Raw genomic sequence first — 26,371 nt, 5'->3', positions numbered from 1 at the left:
CAATATTAGTCATATAAAAAGATACAGGTAGTTAGCAGTGATGGCATTTAATTACCAGATTGTCAATCACTGAAAGAAGTAAAAAGTACCTAGGAGTATTAGAATCTGACAGGGTACTAACTATAGAGATGAAAGAGAAAATTGAGAAGGAGTACATAAGAAGGGTAAGGAAGTTAATGAAGTTAAAGCTAAATGGCCTGTATTATATTTGGACCATTTAGCTTTAACTGTAAATCAGTGAAGGCTGTAAATATTTGGGCATTATCCTTACTTAGATATTCAGCAGCTTTTGTAGATTGGACAAAATCTGAATTAGCAAACCTAGACTGAAGAACTAGGAAGGTGGTAGAGGTTTAATATCAGTAGAAAACTGTGCGGGGTTAGCTAGAGTAGACACAGCCTCCTATGTAAGCAATAGTGAGGAAATTTTATTAAGAGCTGCAAGTGTAACAGTAGGAGACGGGGAAACCAAATAGCAGGAAAAGGAAGCAAGATTATCTGACTGGTAAGAGAAGGCTTTGCATGACAGATTTCCAAAGAAAGTAGCAGAAAATAGTAATAGTGTGACATAGTCGTGGTTGCAGAAAGGAAGGCTAAAAAGGGAGACAAAAAGTTTGTTAGTAACAGCACAACATCAAGATAACTGGATAAAATCCGAGATAGACAAAAATCAGGTAGATTCCCAATGTAGATTATGTAAATGAAAGGAAGAAAATGTTACTCATATAGTTAGTGAATGTAGTATGCTGGCACAGAAAGAATACAAAACAAAAAAGACCTGGCAATCTAGAGAGAATAATCCACTGGGGGTTATGTAGAAAGCTAGAATTTGACCATACTGTAGTAGTAGTCAAAAAATAGTAAGTGCCAGGTAATTGACTTTACAGTTTAAAATGATGAGAAAATCGATATGAGAGGTAAAAAGAAAATAGCAATGTACCAGGACCTAGCCATTGAGTTACTGAGACTATGCAAAGTGCGGATAAAATGTATCTTGAAGTTATAGGTGCATTAAGAACTATCCCTAAAGATTTGAACAAATAGATAGAGGAAATAGGAATTAAACCTTGTTTAGTGCAGCTCCAGAAAACGTTATTATTAGGAAGAGTTAGGATACTTAGGAGGATTCTTGACATCTAAGATTACATGTTGCAGTCCAATGATGTTAGGATTTTTTTTCCCAACAGTCTAATTTGTTGTGCGCAAATGAAATGATGATGATGATGATGATGATGATGAAGAAGAAGAAGAAGAAGAAGAAGAAGAAGAAGAAGAAGAAGAAGAAGAAGAAGAAGAAGAAGAAGAAGAAGAAGAAGAAGAAGAAGAAGAAGAAGAAGAAGAAGAAGAAGAAGAAGAAGAAGAAGAAGAAGAAGAAGAAGAAGAAGAAGACAGTGACTAAAAAATAAACCAGTAGTTTAGGAGCAAGTATGTGAAGTACCATACAACATAAATTCTTGATTTATTAAAGTCATCTTCACCTCTAGAGGATGTAGCATAATTACCAGACGGCAATTAATGCAATCTTCACTTGGGAAGGGGAGATAATCTCAAGAAGGAATAATTTTCAAAACCTGACATTCTATTAAGGAGGAGGACAGAGACTAAAACTTACAAAAATAAAAAAATAAAAAAAAGTAGAACACATTTAAAAGGCCATAATGCATTTAAAAATGACTGATTAATCAAAAAGTCGAAAGACAGAGCCTGTGTATTCATTACTGTATTTACCTGTATGCGGCAGTATCTCGAATGTTTCTTCAACTTGTGTCGCTTTAAATTCAGTTGAGTTGATAATAATTTTGTCAATTCCTTCTTGTATCATCAACAGTTTGGTAGCGTTCTCACTGTTTTCTTTACCAGTCACTATCACTTGTATCTCAACATCCTTGGTTTCAGTATAGATATGGTTTAAGGATAGTACTGAAGTACGAGAAGCAATTCCTTTCAATAAATGGCTGCCGCCACTGTTAGTCATACTTTGAACTGTATGTACGCTCCCTTCACTTGTGGTGGCTCCTATGTATTTATCTGTATCGCTATGTGTTGTCGCATCAATTTGGCCTGTCCCTTTCTCGAATCCGATGATGTAGCCAGCTTTAATCTTGAATAAAATAATGTATATAGGTATTAATATAGTACAAAAATTAAATATAAAAATCATAATCAGAAATGTTCTGAAAGTATCTAACTTCCAATCATAAACAAACCAATGAAGATTATAAAAACAACATAGCCTCTCTTTTAGAAAGCACTTTAATAATGAATTCAAAGAATAATGGTATTATAATAGAAGGAATTTTCAGACCATTTTGACACAATTTATATTGCGTAAAATGATACAACATATAAGAGAAGACCTCTAGCAAATAAAATGTGAATGCATTCTCAAACTTAAATCATTAACAGACTTTTCTATGAGAGTCTTAGATTTCATGACACAAACAAAACTCATGAAAAGCTTTAAATATATTTATCACTACAGTCAATTTGATTTTATCTGAAAGAAAATTAAATATATTTGCGCAGGCGCGGTTATGTAGTAAGAAGCTTGCTTTTGTGTATGCGTCAGGTTATTTGCTCTCTGGATTTTGCAAGAGTCGGACGTAGTTTTTTGTGTTGCTTAGATGTACTCAAACTTTGACGGTCTGAGTTGTCGTCGGAGGAGGAGGAGCTGGAAAGGGTGGTCATAAAGATGGACAGAGTGTTAAAGACAAGGAGTTTTGCTGAAGCCCCGGAGGTGAAGCGAAGGGAGCTGGACTTGGCTGGTTTGAAGGAGTATGAGAAAATGGCTCAGAAGGTGGGTGGCGACGTGAAGTTGTCGCTCCCCAAAGGAATGATGGAGAGGATGGAGAAGAAAACGATCACCTATAAGGTGTATTCGTTGAAAGGAAAAAGGCAGAACAGGTGGAGACAGAAGTGGAAAAGACGCTGAGGGAACGACCAAAGGAGATAACGTACATAACCAAAGGAAGAAGATATGAGACAATGGTCGTCCGATTTAGGACAGTAGAGGAGGCTGGCGAGTGTAGCGGTCAAAACAGAGGAAGTAGTGCTTCTGCCCACATACCTTGGAAGAAAGTCTTCCAAGGTGAGGGTAGAAGCAATTCCACCGGATATAGAAGTGGCTTGAGTAGCGGCAGCTGTCCTTGTTGGAAGTGAGGAGAAAGTGGCTGTGCTCCTGCTCCAATCCACAGAAACGGAAGAGGGAGGGTGGAAAGGAAAAACACTTGAACTCATTATTCAGACGGAGGAGGATCAACTGGAGAACTTGTCAGAGACAGTGACGTTGGAGGAAATCGTGCTGAGGGTGTGGGTAGAGGGCAGAGTACCACGTTGTTTTAAATGTGGCCAAAAGGGCCACATTAGAGCATACTGCCCTCTACAGAGGACAATGGCTGAAGAAACAGTTGTGGAGACGGAAAAGAAAAGAGAGGAAGAAAAGACAGACGGAGGAAAAGGAGGAAGAATAGAAAGTTACAGAAAGCAGGAGAAAAAGAAAAAACTCTGAGTGTGATGTGGTACCCCAGTCCAACTCCATCCCACCCAAGACCACTCAGACCCCCTATACATACACCAAACCCACCCACCCCGTTTTCTCACATGAAAAGAAAAAAGAAAAAGAAAGAACAGACACCACAAAATTTAGAAGAACCCCGCCCCCGGTGAAAAAGGTTACGAATGCATGGCAGAGAGAATGATGTCACTAAGTGATAGAGAAAGGGGAAAAAGGATTGGACTGAAGGAGAAAAATAATTAGGACCCAGAGAGGCGAGTGATGTTATTCAGTGTGGGATGAGTAGCACACTCTTCATAATATCATTTTCAGATATCATTCATGTTATCATATTTTAACTTGTTTTTCATGTTCATTTTCATGTGTCATTCATTATAACATATTTTATTTTTATATTTTTAATTGTTATATGTCCCCACATGTGTTGTAGTGTCCCCCTCTGTGTAATGCCTTTATGGCAATTTAAAAGAAATAAAGAAGCTTGCTTCTGCGCATGCGTTGTTGTCAGTGTTTTTCTTCACACTGAAGGAGGTCACGACGCTGGTTTGCAGCGTGGCGAACTAAGTGAAGCTCAACTGCAAGGTAATCTTCCGGTGGCTGGAAGATTGTATGCAGTATTTTGAGGGCGTATCCCACCTCCAAAAATTGTGAAAATTTTTACCAATTTTTGTATCAATTTATTGGTGTGTCTCAGCTATACTGTGTCGAAGAGATTCAAAGAATTGAATCACCATAACCCTGTTTTTGAATACGTGATCTCATTAACTATGGTTTTGACATAAGGGAATATTATGGCTTGTGGAAGCAACAGAATTCCTCGATTCAGTATCGGAGCTGAAGGTGGTCGAATAGATACCAGTCAAAGGATCGATGACTCACGTCCTGAACAGTTCCCAAGCAGTCAACGGGGCTGTTAAAGAGAATACAGATAGGTGCGACTTACTACTAAAAGTAAAAGTCGCTGTGTAATTGATAGACATATTGTTAATTTAAAATTTTAAGACTGTAAGTTTTGAGGACTCAAATACAATAACAGAAATCCACTCCAATGTATTCCTGATAGAAAATCCTAGAAACGTTTCAAAACAAATCCATCTTAGCGTTATGCAGCAAAATAGTTTAAAGATGACGAAATAGTTGTTAAAATTCAATGCGTTATGATATGAACTCTGAATTTGGAGAGATGAAACTAAAACTAAATAGATGGATGCTTTTAGACCTGCGCCCTACTCTCTTATTTAACTCTGAAGGCATTGAATATATATATATATATATATATATATATATATATATATATATATATATATATATATATATATATATATATATATATATATATATATATATATATATATATATATATATATATATATATATATATATATATATATATATTTATTTATTTATTTATGTGTTTCAGCCAAGTGGCTGCGGTCATGCTGATATATAAATTCAAATTACGATGAAAGTAAACAAACAAACGAAGTTTGCTTTAGAAGCGTTGAGGTGTCTTAGAAAGTTAAAGGATAATGCTAATAATATAGCCTGAACAGGATAAACTACCACTATTTTGCAGAAAAAAGTGTTGGCGGCCAGCTGTAGTTTATCCTGTTCAGGCTATATTATTAGCATTATCCTGCGTTTGAGAATTTAAATATATGGATCTTTCTGATTTGGCCGACACCATTTTTTATTTAGTGTGTTTTCTACCGAAACACTTTAAAACTTGGTATACTTGCATATTTTGTCTTATAGAACAGAGAAAAATTTTTATATTCGAAGTTATTTCATGTTAAAAGTTGTCGTATTTCGGTAATTTCAACCAATCACTGACGTCTATTGAGGTGAAAACAATTACTGCTGTGGTTTGTCAACAACACGTTGTGGCGGTGTAATGGGATCTTTTCCCTTGAATAAAATTACTGCCGTTGTTTGTCAACAACAACTATCGGTGGTACTGTTATTTATGACATCGTTCGTGCGTTTGTACTGGTTTTAGCTTTAGGGTTTTAGGATTGGGGTTAGGGTTTTAGGGTTAGGGTTAGGGCTAGGGTTAGGGTTAGGGTTATGAGTATTTTGGCCAAATTTGGTGAAAAATTTGTGGCGGTGTATTGAACAGATTTTTACCAAATTTGGCAAAACTATCCTAACCCTAACCCCAAAACCCTAAAGCTAGTGCGGTAGGGGTGGGGTGTGTGGGAGTGGGATGTGTGGAGGTGGGGTGTGGATGGAAGGAGTATAAATGAAGGGAGAAAGTGGGTAGGAGTGAAGAGAGGAAGTAGGTGACAGATGAAGACATGAGAGGAGGCGAGTCAGATGAAGAGGGGAGGGGAGTTGATCCCATGTGACGCAAAGGAGCGAAGAGAATATTAATTCTTGTTCACGGCAAAGGCAGGAGTCTGGATGGCCTCTGTGCAAAGACAATCTGAACACAGACAGACGTTGTAATGAATATATATATATATATATATATATATATATATATATATATATATATATATATATATATATATATATACATATATATATATATGTTTACAAGCAGTCATAGAATGACCAATGGTTTCGCATCCGTAAAGCGCTAGGCCTTATAGAAGGCCCGTCAGGTTCAATGGCAGATCTGACGAGCCGTCTATAAGGCCTAGCACTTTATCGAAGCGAAACCATTCATCACCCTATAACCTGACATATATTTAACTGTTTGTAAATACATTACTGGTCTATTCTTTGAAGTGTGCTTCTTTTTCGGATCTATGATCCACTGACGAGTATATATATATATATATATATATATATATATATATATATATATATATATATATATATATATATATATATATACAAATAATAAAAGAGTATATGCATATATACGTACAGGTGTGTGCATACCTACGTCTACCTGTATATATAGGTGCATATCTGGGTACAGGACATTGCAAACAAAACGTAGACATGAAATAATAATAACCAGAGTACAGAAAACACACAAGCCACATAGAGAACATTTTCCTTCATCAGCTACCCACGTTTTAACACCGGCATTTCGAAGAGTTGGGCAGGACGCATCGTTAAAACGGCTCTTCACATGGACCGCAAATTAAATTTGTATACACAAATTAAACCTGTGCCATGGAGGAATGTAGTGGCGGACAAAAAACAAGACAGGAAAACAAACGGAAAAGGCCATGCGGCCAGACGTGAAAAATTATGTGTATATGAACGCTGTGAGGCACGAACTTGAAAGTGGGGACGAAGTAAGTTCGCGTGTTTGCTCGGCGATAGCCAAGGAAGAAAAGGATTATTGACCGGAAGCTTGTGACCATGCAGGGGTGAGGGAGAGAGAGAGTGTGTGGTAGAGGGAGAAACAAAGGGAGGAAGTAGAAGAATAGGTGAGCAACGAGAGAAAGAGAGGAATATAGTAGTAACAGAAGGAAGTACGAGGGGGGAAGAGAGAGATATAGTAGTAACAGAAGGAAGAATGAGAGGGGTAAAGAGAGATACGTAGTAGTAAGAGAGGAAGAACGAGAGGGGGAAAAAGTGATATATATATATTTATATGTATACTCTGAAATGTTCGTATTAGAGCTCCCGATGCAAATGCCAAACAGAACAACATATCGTTTCCAAATTTTAGGCAGAGTGAATTGCGTCATGGTACTGTTTTTCTCACAAACGATGCCCAACTGACCCTACTATACTGAGTAATCAACAAAATCAAAAGCAAACAATACGCATGCGCGAAATAAAAAATAAAAAACTCAACAATTTACTTATTGCACCTGTGTGTGTATATATATGTATGTATACACACACACACACACACACACACACACACACATATATATATATATATATATATATATAACCGTTCGAACCTACGCTCTCCAGCAGGAAGATATAAGAGAAAATAAACAGAGAGAGAGTAAAAAAAAAAGACTTGTGGGTTTAGCGGTCAAGCATGGCGACTGATTAGAAAAAGAGTTTGAAAGAAGGTGAGATAATAAAGTATTGGTGATCCCAAAACGAAGGTGCACGTGCACGTGTGTTTATGTGAGAATGTGTGTGTATGTTTGTGTGTGGATAAGGGCTAGTGACTTTGATGTGTGTGGGTGTGTAAAAACGTGTGGTTGCTCATATAGTGGTATGTATGATGACGCTATTGAAGATTGTGTGGGTGTGGGGATGTGGGGATGATGGTGTTTGATGTGGGTGCTGGGAAGTGGTCGGTGCTCGTGTGTGGAGTGGTGGGGCAGTGGGGTAGGGTGGGTAGGAATGTGGGTGGGGTGGGAGGATAGGGTGTTGGGGTGTCAATGAAGAGAGAAGGTGGGCAGGAGTGAAGAGAGGAAGTAGGTGTCAGGTGAAGAGAGGAGGGGTTTCATTGCTGAGTCTAATGCCATGGAGGTGCTCCGCAAACCGGTCAGCCAAGCGGTGTCTCGTTTGACTGATGTACGGAGAAGGGCAGAAAGAGCAGGTGATGCAGAAAATGACATTGCTAGAAGGTCAGGTAAAGGAGTCGGGATATGATAGGGACGATGATGGGTGCCTATGAGGGTGGTGATGTTGGAGTAGTAAGGGCAAGTACGGAGCAGAGGAACAAGTCAGCCTGGGAGGAGGGATTAGGGAATAGGAAAAAGGACAAGAAACACCAAGGCAGGACGAGTATCTCAAGTCATTTAGAATATTCAATTAGAGTAAGGTGAATTTGAAGTAATTAATTAATTAATTAGTTAGTTAATTAATTAACTATTGGATATCTTACAGCTGTTTCTGAGATATCCCAAGTAATAGGTTAGCATCTCTATACACAGGGTATTCCGTCATCAGAAACAAGGTGAGTATCTATGAAAGTTCTAGACAGGGAATTCACAGTTTATAAAGGAATAAAATAATAAAACAGTAGATAGAAGAATATAGGCAGGAGAATACGCACGCACACACACACACACGCACATATATATATATGCACCAGCATGACCGCAGCCACTTGGCTGAAACACATAAATAAATATATATATATATATATATATATATATATATATATATATATATATACACGATAGATAATGTCGCTTACATTATTCCTCTGCACCTTATAATAGTCTTATTTTTTAAAATTTGAGTCTATTGCAAATCACATGAATAAACAAGGTCTTACCGTTACTATTTCATCCACTTTAATGTAGTTGTACCCAGTTGTAATAGCAACTGATTTGGCAGAGATCACTTGATATGACAGAGTATCAGGTTTTGGTTTACTGGATGCAGTTTGATTGTCACACAAATTCGACGCCAGGCAATATTTGTTAGAGTTACATTCCTCTGCCATTCCTTCAACGCAATTCCCACAGTGGTGTGTAGCGTAACAATACGTGGAGGGACAATCGGGCTTAAGAACCTTTGAAATTAACATAAATAAAAATTGGTGTTATTCAAAATTTATATATTAATAGTAATAATAGTAATAATTCAGCTTAAATATATATTATATTTCGCAGCCATGCACACCGGCATTCAAGTTTGAAATATACATATGTATATGATAAGTTAAGAACGGATGTACTGAATGCCGTACGGAAAAAAAATTCTCAATTAACGTGAATCACCATTTTTGCAGGGGAACGAAAGTGAAAACAGAGGTAATTACATATTTATGTACATTTTTAATAAAACATTAACTAAGCGAGGATTTTGTTTTTAGAAAATTGATGAACTGAAGTATAATTACATGTTTAAAATCATATATATTATTGCTGTGAAATGAAACTTTGGAAAGATATCTGCTCGGTTCACCATGAACTTAAGGTATTTTATTACTTCTATTAAGATAAAAAGTAAATTCGAACTTGGCGGGAATTTGACTTTCAGTATAAAAAGTGATATTAACTATATTGTTTATTTTTTGCCACAAGAGCAGCAGATGAGGGGCTGTCATAAGGGAAAATTACAAAATGATGGAGGGAAGGGTTATGCAGAATGAATTATGATAAATAGGTAGGTAGACAATATACAAAAGGTGTTTTGAATGAGTTATTCAAGAAAGACAATCACCTAAAGCCAATCAAGGAACCTCACAGATCCAGTATTGTCCCGACTACTAAGGACATGTACACTCTCCTTTTTATGTTTTCCAACTATAACCATCCACCAAGTGATACTCGCTACATTTACCAACCTTTCAACAATGTAATTGGAAGATAGTGCCTCCCTCTTCACTTTGACTTTCATCAACAAGTTAAGTTGAGAATGTTGATTAACGAATTTGTGTTTGATGTAAGTCCATTTAAACCTGCCCATCTCATAACTTCTTTCACCATAGCAACCAGAAAATCACACGCTGTTCCCAATCCAAGGAAGACGGTGGGGTAATAGATTTAGTTGATAGTCAAACCCATCTTTACATACGAATATGTCATTAATGCTCAAACACTGAATACATGCATTCAAAATAATTTTTCAATCTGCGTATATATTAGACAGGTCTGGTTGAAGACAGTTCCATGTTATTAGAGCTCATCTCGAACTAGCAATACTCTGGAAAGCACTTCCAGACCAAGAATTTTTATAGCGCTTGGACTGAAATTTCCCTGACATAAACTGTTCTTTTGATCTTTATCAAAGCTTAAAGACTCCCCGAGAAATTTTGAATGGGGAGTTTTTACATCAACTATAAATCAGGGACTGCTTTTAGTGGCTTTAAGTCGTCAGAGTTTAGATTGGTTTCAGTAATGGAGAGCGCAAATGAAAGGAAATGTCGCTTCGAAAAGTTGGTATTTACTTGCCAGCTCCCGAATTTAGTGATGGCGAGCTTTATGTGGCCTTAAGAACTACAAGAAGGAAGGAAAACTTTAAAATTCTTTTGGAGGAAGTAAGCAGTAAAGGGATGTTAGTTGCAGATATATTTTATATTATTAAGAAATAAAAAAATAATAAATTAAACTGATTAGAACTACCAGTGAAGTCATTCATTTTCTTTTTTCATATACTTCTATATATATGTGTGTGTGTGTGTGTGTGTGTGTGTGTGTGTGTATGTGTGTGTGTGTACATATATAGAACAAAGTTCCATTTCTCATATAGATGTAAGACAAATAACATAGTTTACCAATGTGACATCCGCACAAACAACCAGAAATCATACATAGGTCCAACTAAGAACCAAATGATTCTCAGATATAATACGCATCTATCCATCTTCAGAAACAGGAATAAGGCTAACTCAACAGGGCTAAGTGCATACATTTGGGACTTTAAGGATAAAAATAATAGATTTTAGCTTAACCTTGCGTATACTCACAAAAACAACCTCCTACAACACCTATCAGAACGCCTAGCTATACTTACGGCTAAGCAAATCCTTCTCAACAGGAAATTTGAGAACAACTTTTTTTGTCTTCACGTGAGCCTCTATGTACTTTCGAAATACCGGCAGAATAGCCTTTCTTATTTTCATGCAGGCCTCTATGCCTTCATAATGCCAAACAAGAATACTCATTATACAAGTCTAATTAACTGGGTGACACATTAAACACACGGATAGTCACCCCACAAACTCACTCGCCCCAAATATTCCATAATAATACACTTTGCAAATACATGGAGCCCCGCCTAGCACTAAGAACTTCCTAAACTCTAATAATAAGACAATTATTAGCCGTAACATTTTCAAACCACCCAATATTTGGTATGAGTTAGCTCCCTTTTCACCCTGCTAGAGTTACCCCCTTCACTTACACCGCCAGTGTAAAACGGAATACACACGTGGAAAAATGTGCTTAATTAAACTAGGAAACCCGCACCTAAATAATACTCACCCCGCCCTAATTACCCAACGAAACTAACCAATCTACCACAAGCAAACCTCTACCCAGCGAATTTACCAGCGCAAGAACAAAAATTTAATGTAAGAATTACCATTTAGTTTACATTACCATCACATATGTATCAATTATTTTCGCATCCTTACAGATGCATCTATCTATATTCTGAAGAGATTTACTTAAACCAGTAAATTGAAACGATCGTAAATGCTACCCTCATCTCTGCTTCTTCCTTCTTTGTTATCTAATTAAATTAAAGACATACCAACGAAACCCACGAGATTCCCATTGTTATTATATCCATTTTCTTCTCCTATATATGTGTGTGTGTATTTTTTTATGCACGTATGTATGCATGGATGTATGTATACATACGTACATACAAATACATATATATGTGTATATGTATATATACATGCACACTTACGCATGTACATGCACACACAAACATAAAATTATATGTAGAAGAAAACCTACCAATAATTTTATATTTCCTGCCATGGAACCTTTCAGCTCCCAGCCAACTAACACACCATCCCACTGGAAATCAGAATTCAATTTGAAATAGGTTACAGCACTGCCTTCTGCGAGTACTGTTGACGAAGCAGCAAGCTCTTGACCAGCAATAAAACGAGTTGCATCTGCAAGAAGAAAATTAGGGTGATTAAAATATTAGTTTCAAACTTGTCACAGGGCCAGTATTTTCCAGGGATGGGATAAGTTGATTACATCAACTTCAGTGCTCAACTGGTACTTATTTTATCGACCCCCTAAAACATGAAGGACAAAGACGACCGAGACAGAATTTGAACTCAGAATGTAAAGACGGACGAAATGCCGCTAAGCATTTTGCCCGGAGCGGTAACGATTTCGCCGGCTCACCGTCTTAAGGATGATTAAGATATTGATGAAATTCTTTTTTACACAGTTTGTTTCTAAAACTGTGGAGCATTATATAAATTGCATACGATGGAGAAAGCAGAACGATATGTGATGTTACCAAGGATATTAGCAATATCAGTAAAATAAAAACGATGCCAGCTAGGAATAGAATTTGTTATTTTCATATTTTTGTTCGACACCTGATTTATGAAACAAAATAAGAGAGAATTTTTTTAAAGAAAAAGAACGAAATCAAGGACAAGATCAAAAACAAATACAAACACAACAACGACCACTAGTATATTTTGTCTTTAATCTTTGGTTTGTTTCAGGCATTGGACTGTGGCCACATTGCAGCAGTACCTCGAAGGGTTTAGTCAAACAAATCAAGACCAACACCTATTTTTTGAGAGTCTGGTACTTATTCTATCAGTCTCATATGCCGAATTGCTACGTTACAGGGGATATAACCAAGACTGCTTGTGAAGCGATGGCAGTGGAAAAAATAAAGACAAACATATACATACATACACACATACATACATACACATACACACACATATACATATATCACGACAAGTAACAGGATGTCAAGTAGTAATCCAGTACGACTGTTTCAAGCGGCTCTATTTACCTGAACAATGCAATCGTTACATCAATTTAAATACAGTGTTATCTTTAGCTGCACAAATATGGATTTTCAACAGACAAGATATATTAATATAATTTTTCGTGAATATTTTAACAGAGCAAGAGGATTGAAGAATTTCATGTCACTATTGTAGCAAGAATAGATAAGAGAAGAACAAACTACAATTTTTTAGAGTGGCATGGAACACAGTGGGAGTCATAGGGATGTAATTATTTCCAATTTATCTATCGCCTTATTATCAACAAAAATCTAAGACTAGAAGACTGCGTATAGTTAGAATAAAGAGCAAAGTGAGTTGACAGCTAATAGCTGGCTGTTAGTCATAAATTTCATGCTGTCACAAGTATGCCTCAAACCACAAGAAAAAGAAACAAAACTTTAGAAAGAGTCAATTAGATAGTAGTAAATGTCTATAAGAGAAGTAGGTAGGGGTGACATTAATTCATGATGTTGTTACCAGTTAAAGGGCCAAACACTATGAAACTTAGGATGCTACAATAAGATCTAGGAAAACATTAGGGGCTCAGTGGGAGAACGCTTATAAATAATATTATGTTGTATAAAAATTAAATTAAATTTTAAAAAATTCTAGAGTGGGATATCATAATCAAGTTAGCTAAGAGATTTATAGATTAATTTAAACATTAAAAAGAAGATTACTATTATGTAGAATCAACTTAATACCTTTGAGATAAAGCTTCCCTACATCTCATAGATATAATGGTATATTTTCCTGTAAGACGATCAGAATCTCATACTCTACCCTCCCCAATATACGTACCATCATAGCCATGTTTAATAGAAGGAATATAAAATTAGCAAGAGGAATTAATAATAATATTTGTATTGTTAATAATGATTTAAACCCCTGTAATGATGATAATAATAAGAGATATGTAAGAATCCGGAACAACCTATCTAATATGTATAATATAAACTGTGACTCCGATGTTTATACTAGCCCAGGTATTACTGATGCAGTACCTGGTGGTGCTGCAATGAATTTAAATGATACTATAGTTGAAGGAAGCAGCAAATATAATGCTGATATTAATTATAGTAGTAGTAGTAGTAGTAGTAGTAGTAGTATCAATAATATTAATAGCAGTAATGCTCAAGGTTGCAATTGTAGAGTAAAATCCCATTGCCCTTCATGAGGTCGCTGTTTAATCCAAAACGCAGATTACAGATGAACGACTATGACTAAAATTGGTAGTTTTATCTATATAGAGTGTTCGATAAATATGAAAAAAACGTATTAATAACCATCTTTCATTGTTTAGTAAGATCTGAGAACTTAAGGAAAGTGGGATTAGATTTAGCCTTAAATGAGATATAATACGGAGGGCGCAGCCTTATAGAGATAGTAGATATGGATGTGAGCTTTGTTCTATGGAAATTTATGAGATTTTTAAATACAAAGACAAGAACGGCCTTATTGATGATAGATTAAACCTAACATGCATAGCATCACCCGCACATTTATGTATTTTCGAAACTAATAATAGTATATTTATCATACTTGGGATTTGGTGGTGGAAAATAACTTCGGACGTTGTATCCTTTATAACTTACACTCTAATATAGGATATTATATTATATAGTATAATATGTTACGTCACATATATAATGTGCTATGTATTATGTTATGTAATGTATTATATGTAACATTACCCTATGGTAACCCCTGCCTCGGTAGTCTGATTTCATCCTATTCTTTCCTTCTATGAATTTCTACCCTATCAGTCATATTAGGTATATTTGTAATGATTTTGAAATAGTAAGTCTCCCTTGACTAAATCTTATACTCCGTAAGAACTATACAATCATACATACAATAGCACCTGTAATATAACTTATAAAACCACTTCAGTATGAATACCTTAAACTGTCCTCATTATTTCCATACCTATTACCCCTTTTAGGCTACCTTTATCTTTTCCTGTTATAAATTTTAATTCCCTGTCTTTAAATATATTTCTTACTATTTTTTATTAATTCTTATTATTTTGATTTCTTATTTTGTTATGTTTACCTTATTAATCTCTTATCCTTTATGTTTTAACTTTATATTGTTAAATTTTGTATGGTATTGAATTTTAAATTTTGCATTCCTATTTACCGTCGCTTATATTGGTATAGCATACTATGAATAGTTGAGCATGTTGCATCTCCTCTCCGCACGCATGTAGGTTAAGATGTGGTTCAATATGGTTTTTCAGTTGATATTTTTCAGTTACTTATATTTACACCAAATAATTATACAATATTCTTTATATAAGCGTGTATATATATATATATATGTGTGTGTGTGTGTGTGTGTGTATACACATATATATATATATATGTACATAATTTAGAGAAAAGAACCAAAGTTCATGAACTCATCCATGAAAATCCAGTCACAGAAAAATTTAATAAGTAAATACACTAAAAAGAACTATAATAAAATACAAAGTAATAATCATTAAAATAATAATATACATATAAATACACACACACACACTCTCTCACACACACACACACACACACACACACACACACACACACACACACACATATATATATATATATATATATATATATATATATATATACATAAATCCCTTTTTGTATATGTATCTGTATGCCTTATTTTTATACTATTACACCTACTTATACCAGTACACACTTTTCTTGTACACTTCTATTTAATTATGTCTATATATTATCATTTATCTTATTAGCCTGCTTCTGATTCCTTACTTTCAATCTATAGATAGTATGTATACCTTCCCAGATGAATTCCATATGCAAGTAGTCTTTATAGTGACCACCTAATAATTAATTAAGTAAAGATGAGGTATTAAGTTGATTTTACATAATAGTAATCTTCTTTTTACTGTTTAAATTGATCTATAAATCCCTTTTAGCTAACTTGATTATTATATCCCACTCTAGAATTTTTAAAAATTTTACTTCTATTTTTATACAACATAATAATATTGCTTATAAACGTTCTCCCACTGAACCCCTCATGTTTTCCTGAGCCCCTAATATTTTCATAGTGTTTATCCCTTTAACTGGTAACAACATCATGAATAAATGTCACACCTGCCTACTTCTTTTATAGACATTTACTACTATCTAATTGACTCTTTCTAAAGTTTTGTTTTTTGTTCTTGCGGTTTGAGGCATACTTGTGACAGCATGAAATTTATGACTAACAGCCAGCTATTAGCTGTCAACTCACTTTGCTCTTTATTCTAACTATACGCAGTCTTTTAGTCTAAGATTTTTGTTGATAATAAGGCGATAGATAAATTGGAAATATTTACATCCCTATCACTCCCACTCTAAAAAATTGTAGTTTGTTCTTCTCTTATCTATTCTTGCTACAATAGTGACATGAAATTCTTCAATCCTCTTGCTCTGTTAGAATATTCAAGAAAAATTATATTAATATATCTTGTCTGTTGAAAATCCATATTTGTGCAGCTGAAGATAGCGCTGTATTTAAACTGATGTAACGATTGCATTGTTCAATTAAATAGAGCCACTTGAAACGGTCGTACTGGATTACTACTTGACATCCTGTTACTTATTTTGATTTTATTCACCTTACTTCGAGCTGTCTGGATAATACCGGACTGATTTGGTGCTTCAACTTAAGTATTTAGTTTAACTGAATCTTAATTACTTCCTATACACGCACGCACGCACACACACGCATACACACACACACACACACACACACACACACACACACACACACACACACACATATATATATATATATATATATATATATATATACAGATACACACACGCACATATATGTATATATCTATATATGTATGTATATATGTATATATATATATATATATATATATATATATATATATATATATATATATATATATATATATATATATATATATATGTATGTATGTATATATGTATGTATGTATGTATGTATGCATGTATGTATGTATATACCAGGTTGAGTCAAAAGATTTTTAATATTTCCAGTTTTAATTAATGAAACAAATTATATATGAGGAGTGTTTATTCCTCAAAATACATCTCATATTCTGTTGTTGTTGCTATCGTTGTGCCAGAAGCTGAATTCCTTGTTTATACTATTTGGCTGCTTTGGAGGCAAAAAAAGTACCTGCACCTGTTTTCTGCATTGTCAATCCTCTGTCTGTTCAGGAAATGAGCCATGTCTCGGAAAGGATGGTAATCTGATGGAGTAAGGTCTGAATTGTATGCAGGGTGAGGCAGCACTTCCAGCGTCTCAAGTTAGTCAGGTATGTGTTTGATCCCATTATGTGCGCTGAGGCAGTGTGTTGCTGTTGGAGTGCACGTCTTCGATTGACAAATGCCGGGTGCCGTGCTTTCAAAACATCATGTACTCACTGCAGTTGTTGAGCACAGAGGTTAGCGTTCACAGCATTATCATCTGCGACAAGCACAAATGCAACATCTCTCGAAATTGTACCAAACACGCAATATGACATGTTCAAATCGTTCTTGTTTAACAACAGGTTATAAAACCTGGTCAGAACGAAGCCATTAATTCTTTCTACGAAAATTCATCCATTTTTCATCCACATTTACAATTCGATGCTAAAATCATGCATCTCTAGGATTTTCCGGCATTTGTTCACTCATTGTTGAGCTTGGTCATTGGTCAGTTCATGAGGAGCTTCTCGACAGCATCTGTTCACAAGGCCAAGCTTATGGAGGTGTAGATTGGTGGTGCTTTGTGAAGGTCCAAGTTCTCCTGACAATGTACGAGTGTTTGTGCTGGGCTGTTCAGCCATTTCAAGTCAGGCATTATGTTCAACAACAGGTCTCTCTGACCTAGGTTTGTCTTCGAGGCTGGTGTCATTTTCCTTGAAATGTCTGAACCAGTTTTGTGCCACATATTCGTTGACAGTTCCTGGGTCTTCCACATCATTTATTTCTTTTGCCGCTGCCTTTGCACTCAGTATTTTTCTTTTTTTTTCCACAGGCCGTGTAAAATGGTTCTAATTGCAATTTCCCCCCACTCAGTATCAAAACTACAAAATAAAGAATAAACAATTAATGTTTATACGCTGTGTATGAAAATAAAGAATAAACAATTCAGCAAAGATTGGACAAGTTATAACAAACTACTGATATAACATGGAGATACAAGTTGCAAAAAATAATCAGTGAAAATCCGAAAAAAGCTATACCCAACCTGGTGTATATATATTAGATCTCTGTAACTGAACGCAATAAAGTGTTCCTCTGGTGAACCATTGCAGTTAGGTATCCAAATTCACGTGGAATATCCACAGCTGAGTTTCAAGTAACTTCAATGGTGAGACGTACGTAGGAACTAATAATTTATACTTATGCTTATCTTAATTTTTCCTTATATATGCTTTGTATATCATACCTAGAAAGACTACTTAGTACAGTGATGACTACTCTACTGAAGTTGACTGGATAATGATAATTTAAGAGAAGCTAACTCATACAGTAGGAGGACAAATATACAAATTTCATAAACACAATGACATCCACATATACTTACTCTGGTTGCCGATACACAAAGAGGAGATTTAGAAAGCACGTTATACGGTTATTACCCAAATGATATTAAATATACGCGCATGCACACACGCACACACATACACTCGATCGAACACAACACATACACGCGCATGCACAAACATACAATGCATGCACGCATACACTCATGAAAACCATCAGGTTGATGTCTAACTTCAATGAACAAAACTTGGATTTTATTGGAGCGAAATTTGAAAAATAAATCCGGAAGAACATACATAATGTACATTTCTTACCTGCAATGGGGTAGGTTCTCTGCCAACCCTCACCAATGTCAACGGTGGCAGTCAGTGATGTTCCCTCTTGAACAATGGCGCGACAGTCAAACTCTTCGTGCGTTGCCACTAAATCAGGACAGTCTAGGGTGACATTTACCACCGGCGTTTCTACAGAAACAGTTGTTACTGCTTGAACTTCCTAAAAAAGACATTTGCGATTATTATTATTATTATTATTATTATTATTATTATTATTATTATTATTATTTGAAGCCATTATTATTATTATTATTATTATTTGAAGCCATTATTATTATTATTATTATTATTATTTGAAGCCATTATTATTATTATTATTATTATTATTATTATTATTATTATTATTATTATTATTATTATTATTGAGTGAGAGAGCAACGCATACCATCAAAGTGACACTGGGGTAAAATATACGGAGCCCATTATACCCGCCTGATAAGGGTACACCAGGCACATGCATCACAACCATATGTGCGTGACATGGTGATCTCATATGAAGATAAACAGTGCATAACCTCGCAGGTGGGGCCCAATTAGAATTTTCTTCAGGTCGAGTGGCATTAACGATATTGTATAAACAAAGAAATTAACATAAAAAGACTAGGTATGTATCGCATAATACAGTATTAATCGAAAATATTTCAACCCTAATCAAATCGAAGTCGTATTTTAGGCTAAAATGGTACACTTACTTTTTTTTATTATGATTTTAAGTTATATAAAGTTTAATCATTCATTCATAATAATGTTTCCATTCATATCTTTATTCCTATACTTTACGGAGTATTTTTACTAGACTTCTTATAAATAAACGTTTTTACTCTTAAATAGTCTAGCTTAAACTATTGCATCCTTTAAATATGTGCTAATACTATCTTTATTATTTTAACCTTAAACTTCGTTCAAATTGTATTTTAAACGAAAACATTTGTTTAAGTTGGTTTTTGCATATAATATACCTGTTAGCTTATATTATAATGGACGTAGGGTTGATCATGGAATGTTTATTATTTTGATATTTTTAATAATATTTTTCTGTCTTTATATAATAAGTATTTTATATAAATTCATTTGTTATTTATTCTTGGTTGATATATACATTCATTTATTATTATTATTGTTGTATTTTGACCTGAAGATTAGCTATATTTTTTAATAGAATTGATCTTCGATAGTTTTAATCGATTTTAATCGATTTAAATTTTCTTTCTATTTGAAAATTAGTTATGAAACACGTGTAGTGATTTTATTATCTTTATCTTATGATATTTACTTTGTATTATATTATACTTATTTATTGTGCTTTAATTATTAATTTTTCTATATATGACAGTGGATTTTCATCGATGAGCTCATGAACCTTGGTTCTTTTCCCTAAAACTATATATTTATATATATTTTATACTGTGAAACTTAATTTAATTTTAATTTTTAATAAATTGATTTTAATTGAGTTTTTACCTGTAATTTTGGATCTTATCCCTAATATTATATATATATATATATATATATATATATATATATATATACACATATTTACATCCATACATCCATACATACATACACGTGTGAAACAATATAAAAGTGAGACTATTCGTAACTTACTCCGTCGAAGGTTTCACTTTTATTCTTCGATTTTTGGGACGTAATACGGAACCAGTGCTAATGCTGTATTGTTTTAATCCAAAAAAATTACATGTTAACACTCCTGGGGTGTGATAGTATCACCAGGTAAAATTTGATTTGATTTAGTTGAGCTATTTGAGAATGCATTGGAAACAGACAGAGATACAAACGTTTTTATATATATCTCATCAACAGTGGGAAAAAACCGTTGAAAGTATCAACTATTGATTTCATTACATTCATGCAGTCAGGACAACAGATCCGTTTCAAGAATAAGAAGAAGAAACCTCCTGTGAGCAATGAAAAGTGGAACGGCTCTTCGGAGGTAGCTGCAGATTTACCAGTGTGCCAAGGACTCTTTCCCATCCCAGTCACGAAAAAACCGGACATTTTAATTGCGTGTGAAAGAAAGAAAGTGGTGAATCTAGTCGAGGCTCGAAAGACTGACTGTTATGTAAACCTCCTCGTTGAATGTGAAGATGCAGGCTGGAAATCGAAGCATTTTCCACTCGAAGTCGGATGTAGAGGATTTGTTGGACACAGTGTGAGGCGACTGTTGTTATCGCTAGGCCTAACTCATCGTAAAGTAAATACCACCATGACCGCTATCCAAGCTACACTAGAAAAGGCTAGCCACTGGATTTGGTTAAAAAGAGACGATGAGCGATGACTAGAAGAATACTGGGCTTTATTTGACAACCAGTTGATCTAGCAAGGAGGCCTCATATCATTGAGGGTGGGGAGCCGGTACACAATGATACCATCACGAGGTAGGCCCCCGAATCGGCGCGTATTCTCTCCTGTTGACTCCATACACCTGCTGGTTTCCGGTATGTGGAGCTTTCGACTGGTAGCACTTGCATGTGCAAGTTGTTTGCAAAGCATTTAGATTAGCACAACTATTTTGTAATTTTGCAAATAAATTCAGGCTCATTACAACAGTGAGCACAAATTTAAGGAGACAGATAATGAATGCATTGAGGAGAAGGCAAGACGAAACGTCATGGCATCGGCTGCACAAAATCTAATCTCTCTTTGAAGCTAAAATTACATTTTTCAAAAGATAAGAAGTGTATATCTTATTGATATACGGTAGGCATAAATGGACCTACAGAAATATAACGTGCAGAGAAAAGTTATCATTTTGGCTAATCATGATACAATTTTAGGTTAAGTTATTGTTATTTAGCTTCAGATCAAACCTGTAAAGTAGACATACGATCAAAAGCATTCCAAGTGTAACCTTCCACCCATTTTTCTTCTAATTTTAAATTTTCTTTCAAATAATGTAGTCATGATCACATTACTTCCAAATGTATCCTTACATTATTTCTTTTTGCTATTTTGAAATCACAAGGTGACATCTGAGGGCATTTTTAATTGTTTCTTGCAGGTTTTGTAAATGAATTGTTCAGTATGTAGAGCAAATATTGTTACGTATTAACAAAATGAAAGAAAAAATTCCACAATAAAAAAAGTACATTATTTACATTTGACATTTGACGGATATTTGTCCTCATCTTGTTTGTTGTTAACACAACGTTTCGGCTGGTATACCCTCCAGCCTTCATCGGGTGCTTTGGGTAGATTTCGAACCTGGGTTCTCATTCCTAAGGTATTTTTCGATGTTGTTGCTATTATTATTATTATTATTATTATTATTATTATTATTATTATTATTATTATTATTATTATTATTATTATTATTATTATTATTATTATTATTCAGGTCACTGCCTGGAATCGAACGGGCATATGGTGTAGTGGTTAAGAGCGCGGGCTACTAACCCCAAGATTCCGAGTTCGATTCCAGGCAGTGACCTGAATAATAATAATAATAATAATAATAGGCATGCACTGCTGCTCTCTCACTCAATAATAATAATAATAATAATAATAACAACAACAACAACAACATCGAAAAATACCTTAGGAATGGGAACCCAGGTTCGAAATCTCCCCAAGACACCCGATGAAGGCTGGAGGGTTATGTCGGCCGAAATGTTGTGTTAACAACAAACAAGATGAGGACAAATATCCGTAAATAATGTAAATAATGCATATAATTCTTCATCTCTTAAATATAGAACTGTATTTTAAAAAAAGGTTGAAACAAATCAAGTTTTACTCACAGGTGCTGAATTATCGTGTCCTTCAGCAAACAAAGTGGCAGTGAAGTTTCCAGGAAGAACATAATGCCGATTTAATAGGCCCGTTAAATTCTTTTCACTCTGCATGTTGTCACCAACATCACCATAATTCATTGAATAAACCAAATTTAACGAAGGAGGTTCGAAAGCAACAGAAAATGAAACATCGCTATCGACTTTCGAAGCAACTGATAAAGACAATTTGGTTATATGTTGCGCCGAGTCGTAAACACAAACGTGCTCGCTGTCTCCACATTTCTCAGAATTGCTCGGAGAAGATACTGTACAAGCAGAATTGACTTTGTCAGTCACAGATGGTTCATTATTTCCGCAGAAACAGAACTTGCCATCAGACAAAGCTGCATATTTCGCTAGGAGTTCACCGCAAGCTGCCGCACACGTGATAACTGAGATCGATTCTTGATCATAGTCTCCCGAGGAAATGGGAAACACTCTGTCATCTTTCGACTCTTTGTAACAGCCTTTATAACCTGAAGAAAGGAAAGATAAAGAAAGAATAGTACATTTTAGATTCTTATAAATCAGGCTTAACTTCTATTTATTTTTAGGTGTTTAAAATATTTTTTACTATGGGCACAAGGCCTAAAATTGGGTGGGGGGAGATAGTCGATTATATCGACCGTAGTGCTCGACTGATATTCTTTTCATCAACCCCGAAAGGCAAAGTGGACCTCGGCGGAATTTGAACTCAGAGTGCAGCAACGGACGACATAGCGCTAAGCATCTCACTCGGCGTGCAAACGATTCTGCCAGCTCACCGCCTTAAAAGTTGTTTAAAATAATGACCAGTGGAATAATGAAGGATATATTATGTCAGTTAACTATGCAGGGGGAGGGAGAAATCGTGTCACCTCCTTTAATACCCTTAGTTGGCTATTGGCGGAATATACTCTTCAAGAAGTATTCAGTCCGGGTCTCCACAGTTAATCTACCTTCTCCTTTCTCTCATCGCTAGTACCAGTTTTGGATGCTGCTTTTTCTCCGCTTGACTAAATTATAAAAAGAAAAAGCTAGTATTCAACAAACCACTCACACATTCTAAAGTATTACAAAACCATATTTATCTAACTTACAAATAACTAGAGTAGTATTACACCGTTAGTTGTGAATGTATATGTCTGCGTTTGTGTGCGTATGTAAGTTTGGGTGCGGGTGTGTGTGTACATACATACAATCATACATACATACATGTCTATATCTATCTATACACATACATATGTCTATATCTATCTATACATATATTATTAAATATATATATATATATATATATATATATATATATATATATATATATATATATATATATATATAGGCGCTTGCTTTCCAATCACATGGTTCCGGGTTCAGTCCCACTGCGTGGCAACTTAGACAATTGTCTTCTACTATAGCCTTGTGAGTGGATTTGGTAGATGGAAACTGAAAGACCGTCGTATATATGTATAGGTGTGTGTATGTATGTATGTATGTGTGTATGTGTGCATGTATTTGTGTGTGTTTGTGTGTGTGTATTTGTGTGTCTGTGTTTGTCCCCCACCATCGCTTGACACACCGATATTGGTGTGTTTAACAAAAAAAAACGATAGAATACTCGGCTTACAAAGAATAAGTCCTGGAGTCGATTTGTTCGACGAATGGCGGTGCTCCAGCATATATATATATATATATATATATATATATATATATATATATATATATATATATATATGCTGGATGGACCTAGTGTAGGCTCAACGGCTATCTAGCAATAGCACGGGTACGCAGAAATTCCGGAATGGTGTCCGGCGTGCTGAAAGACCATTGGGAGTGAGGCGCCCCTCAGCTTTTGTTGAAGCATGTCTCTAGGAGAAGGTCACTCTGATATAAAACCAAATATGCAGGGAATGGCATTGGACATTTTGGGGATGTTTGGTTTGTGCTAGAGATCACAGCGCTCCCACATCCCTGAGCCTGCGACTTATATTGGCACCAGACATCTTGCTCCGGCTTGTCTCTGGATAATGTCAATAAAGTGGAGAGGGTCTATGAGGTATTGTGCAAGCCTCATTGGACCTAAAACTCAGCACAGGCATTGCCAACAACTGCTCGACATGTGCGTTCTTTTTTCCTATATATATTTATCTTATTTTTAGTATATATTTATCTTATTTTTAGTATATATTTAGCTTATTTTTAGTATATATTTTCTTCATTTTTAGTATATATATATATATATATATATATACGGAAGTCCTGCAGCGATGGGAAGGTGGTGAAGCATGCAGACCTGCACGTAGGCGGCCCATGCTAGATATAAAGTCGTCTCCTTGTCGCCCAAGACAGCGGTAGGATTCGGTTGCTGCATGGGTGTCTGAGCAGCTCCATTTGGAGAGGGCACTGCTCACCCGGAGACCGGGGACGTTCTAGAAAAGGTGAACCAAAATTGCCTGTCTTTCCATATCTGGTCAGTTTAGCGCGACTGACGGATGTCCATCCTGCGCTCGAAAAACAAAGAGTCTTTTGTTTATAAAATCTGGACGGAACTTAAACATTTCATGTTGGAATGTGCGCACTCTGTTGGACAACAAGAGTGATTGTAGGCCTGAAAGACGCACTGCACTTGTTGCTCGTGAGCTGAACCGTTATAAAATTGATATAGCTGCACTCTCAGAGACTCGTATAGAAGGTGATGGTCAGCTTGAGGAAGTAGGAGGTGGATACACCTTTTTTTGGAAAGGAAGGCAGGAGGAGCGCAGAGAGGCTGGTGTTGGTTTTGCAGTCCGATCTGATATCCTTAAGAAGTTGGAAGAGCTCCCTGTTCCTATAAATGAACGTATAATGACGCTACGGTTGCACTTGAAAGGTAAGCGGTTTGTTACTCTAATATGTGCCTATGCACCTACTTTGACTAGCTGTGATGAAGATAAAACAATGTTTTATACCCAGCTGAGAGCCATACTTAGAAAAATCCCCAATTCTGATAAAGTCATTCTACTGGGGGATTTTAATGCCAGAGTTGGAACAGACTGGCAAACATGGAACTCCCTAGGACGTTTTGGAGTAGGGAAAATGAATAGCAATGGTCGCATGCTACTAGAGCTTTGCGAAGAACATGGACTTTACATCGCAAGCACTCATTTTATGCACAAAGGTGATCACACAACAACATGGATGCACCCAAGGTCTAAAGTTTGGCACTTGCTGGATTATGTCATCATCCGCAAGCGCGACATTTATGACATTTGTAATGTCAAGTCCTTCCATGGATCGGAATGCTGGACAGACCACAGTCTGGTGCGAGCAAAGTTCCGAATGATAATTAGAGTAAAAGAGAGAAGAGAGCCAGTGAGCATTCCTCGCCGTCTAAATATCCACAAGGTATATGATGTTGTAGTTAGGAAAGAACTTCAGGCTCGCTTGTCCAGCATTGAAACTGCTGAAGCATGGGAGGATTTTCGAGACCACGTTCTACAATGTGCAGCCGAAACCCTGGGATATGTTACTGCCAGACACAGAGACTGGTTTGACGAGAATGATGCTGAAGTTCAGTGACTGTTGGTGGTAAAGCGCCATGCTCACAGTGTATTGCTACACAGAGAACTGTCTACTGTGCAGCGAAGTCTAGCACTTGCCCACTATAACAGTGTAAAATCACTACTGCAGCGATCTCTCAGGAAGATGCAGAACACTTGGTGGGAGGATCTTGCTCGTGATGTTCAGGCTGCTGCTGATGCAAATGACAGCAAGAAGCTTTACCATCTTATGAAGCGAGCTTATGGACCTAAGAGCTCCACGTCAGCTCCTTTGCTTTCCAAGGAGTCTTCCACCCTGTTTACTAAATCAACAGAAATCACAGGTCGCTGGATCGGACACTTCTCTGAACTCCT

General features: G+C 35.8%; 1 protein-coding gene across 2 annotated transcripts in view; it reads right to left on the bottom strand.

Moving 5' to 3' along the window:
- Positions 1-26,371, bottom strand: part of LOC106877357 (polycystin family receptor for egg jelly) — a 140,664-nt gene that overhangs the window by 89,147 nt on the left and 25,146 nt on the right. For both annotated transcript variants that reach the window (XM_014926242.3, XM_052967101.2), the window contains exons 3-7: positions 22,470-22,978; positions 18,691-18,871; positions 11,809-11,972; positions 8,670-8,909; positions 1,729-2,101 (exon numbers count right to left, since the gene is read on the bottom strand). In XM_014926242.3, the coding sequence (XP_014781728.1) occupies positions 1,729-2,101; positions 8,670-8,909; positions 11,809-11,972; positions 18,691-18,871; positions 22,470-22,978 (1,467 nt within the window). The remainder of the gene's footprint in view (positions 1-1,728; positions 2,102-8,669; positions 8,910-11,808; positions 11,973-18,690; positions 18,872-22,469; positions 22,979-26,371) is intronic.

This window comes from Octopus bimaculoides, chromosome 4 (assembly GCF_046866305.1).
Source record: "Octopus bimaculoides isolate indiv1 chromosome 4, ASM4686630v1, whole genome shotgun sequence".
Taxonomy (NCBI): Eukaryota; Metazoa; Mollusca; class Cephalopoda; order Octopoda; family Octopodidae; genus Octopus; species Octopus bimaculoides.
This window is presented reverse-complemented; position numbering and strand designations above follow the sequence as displayed.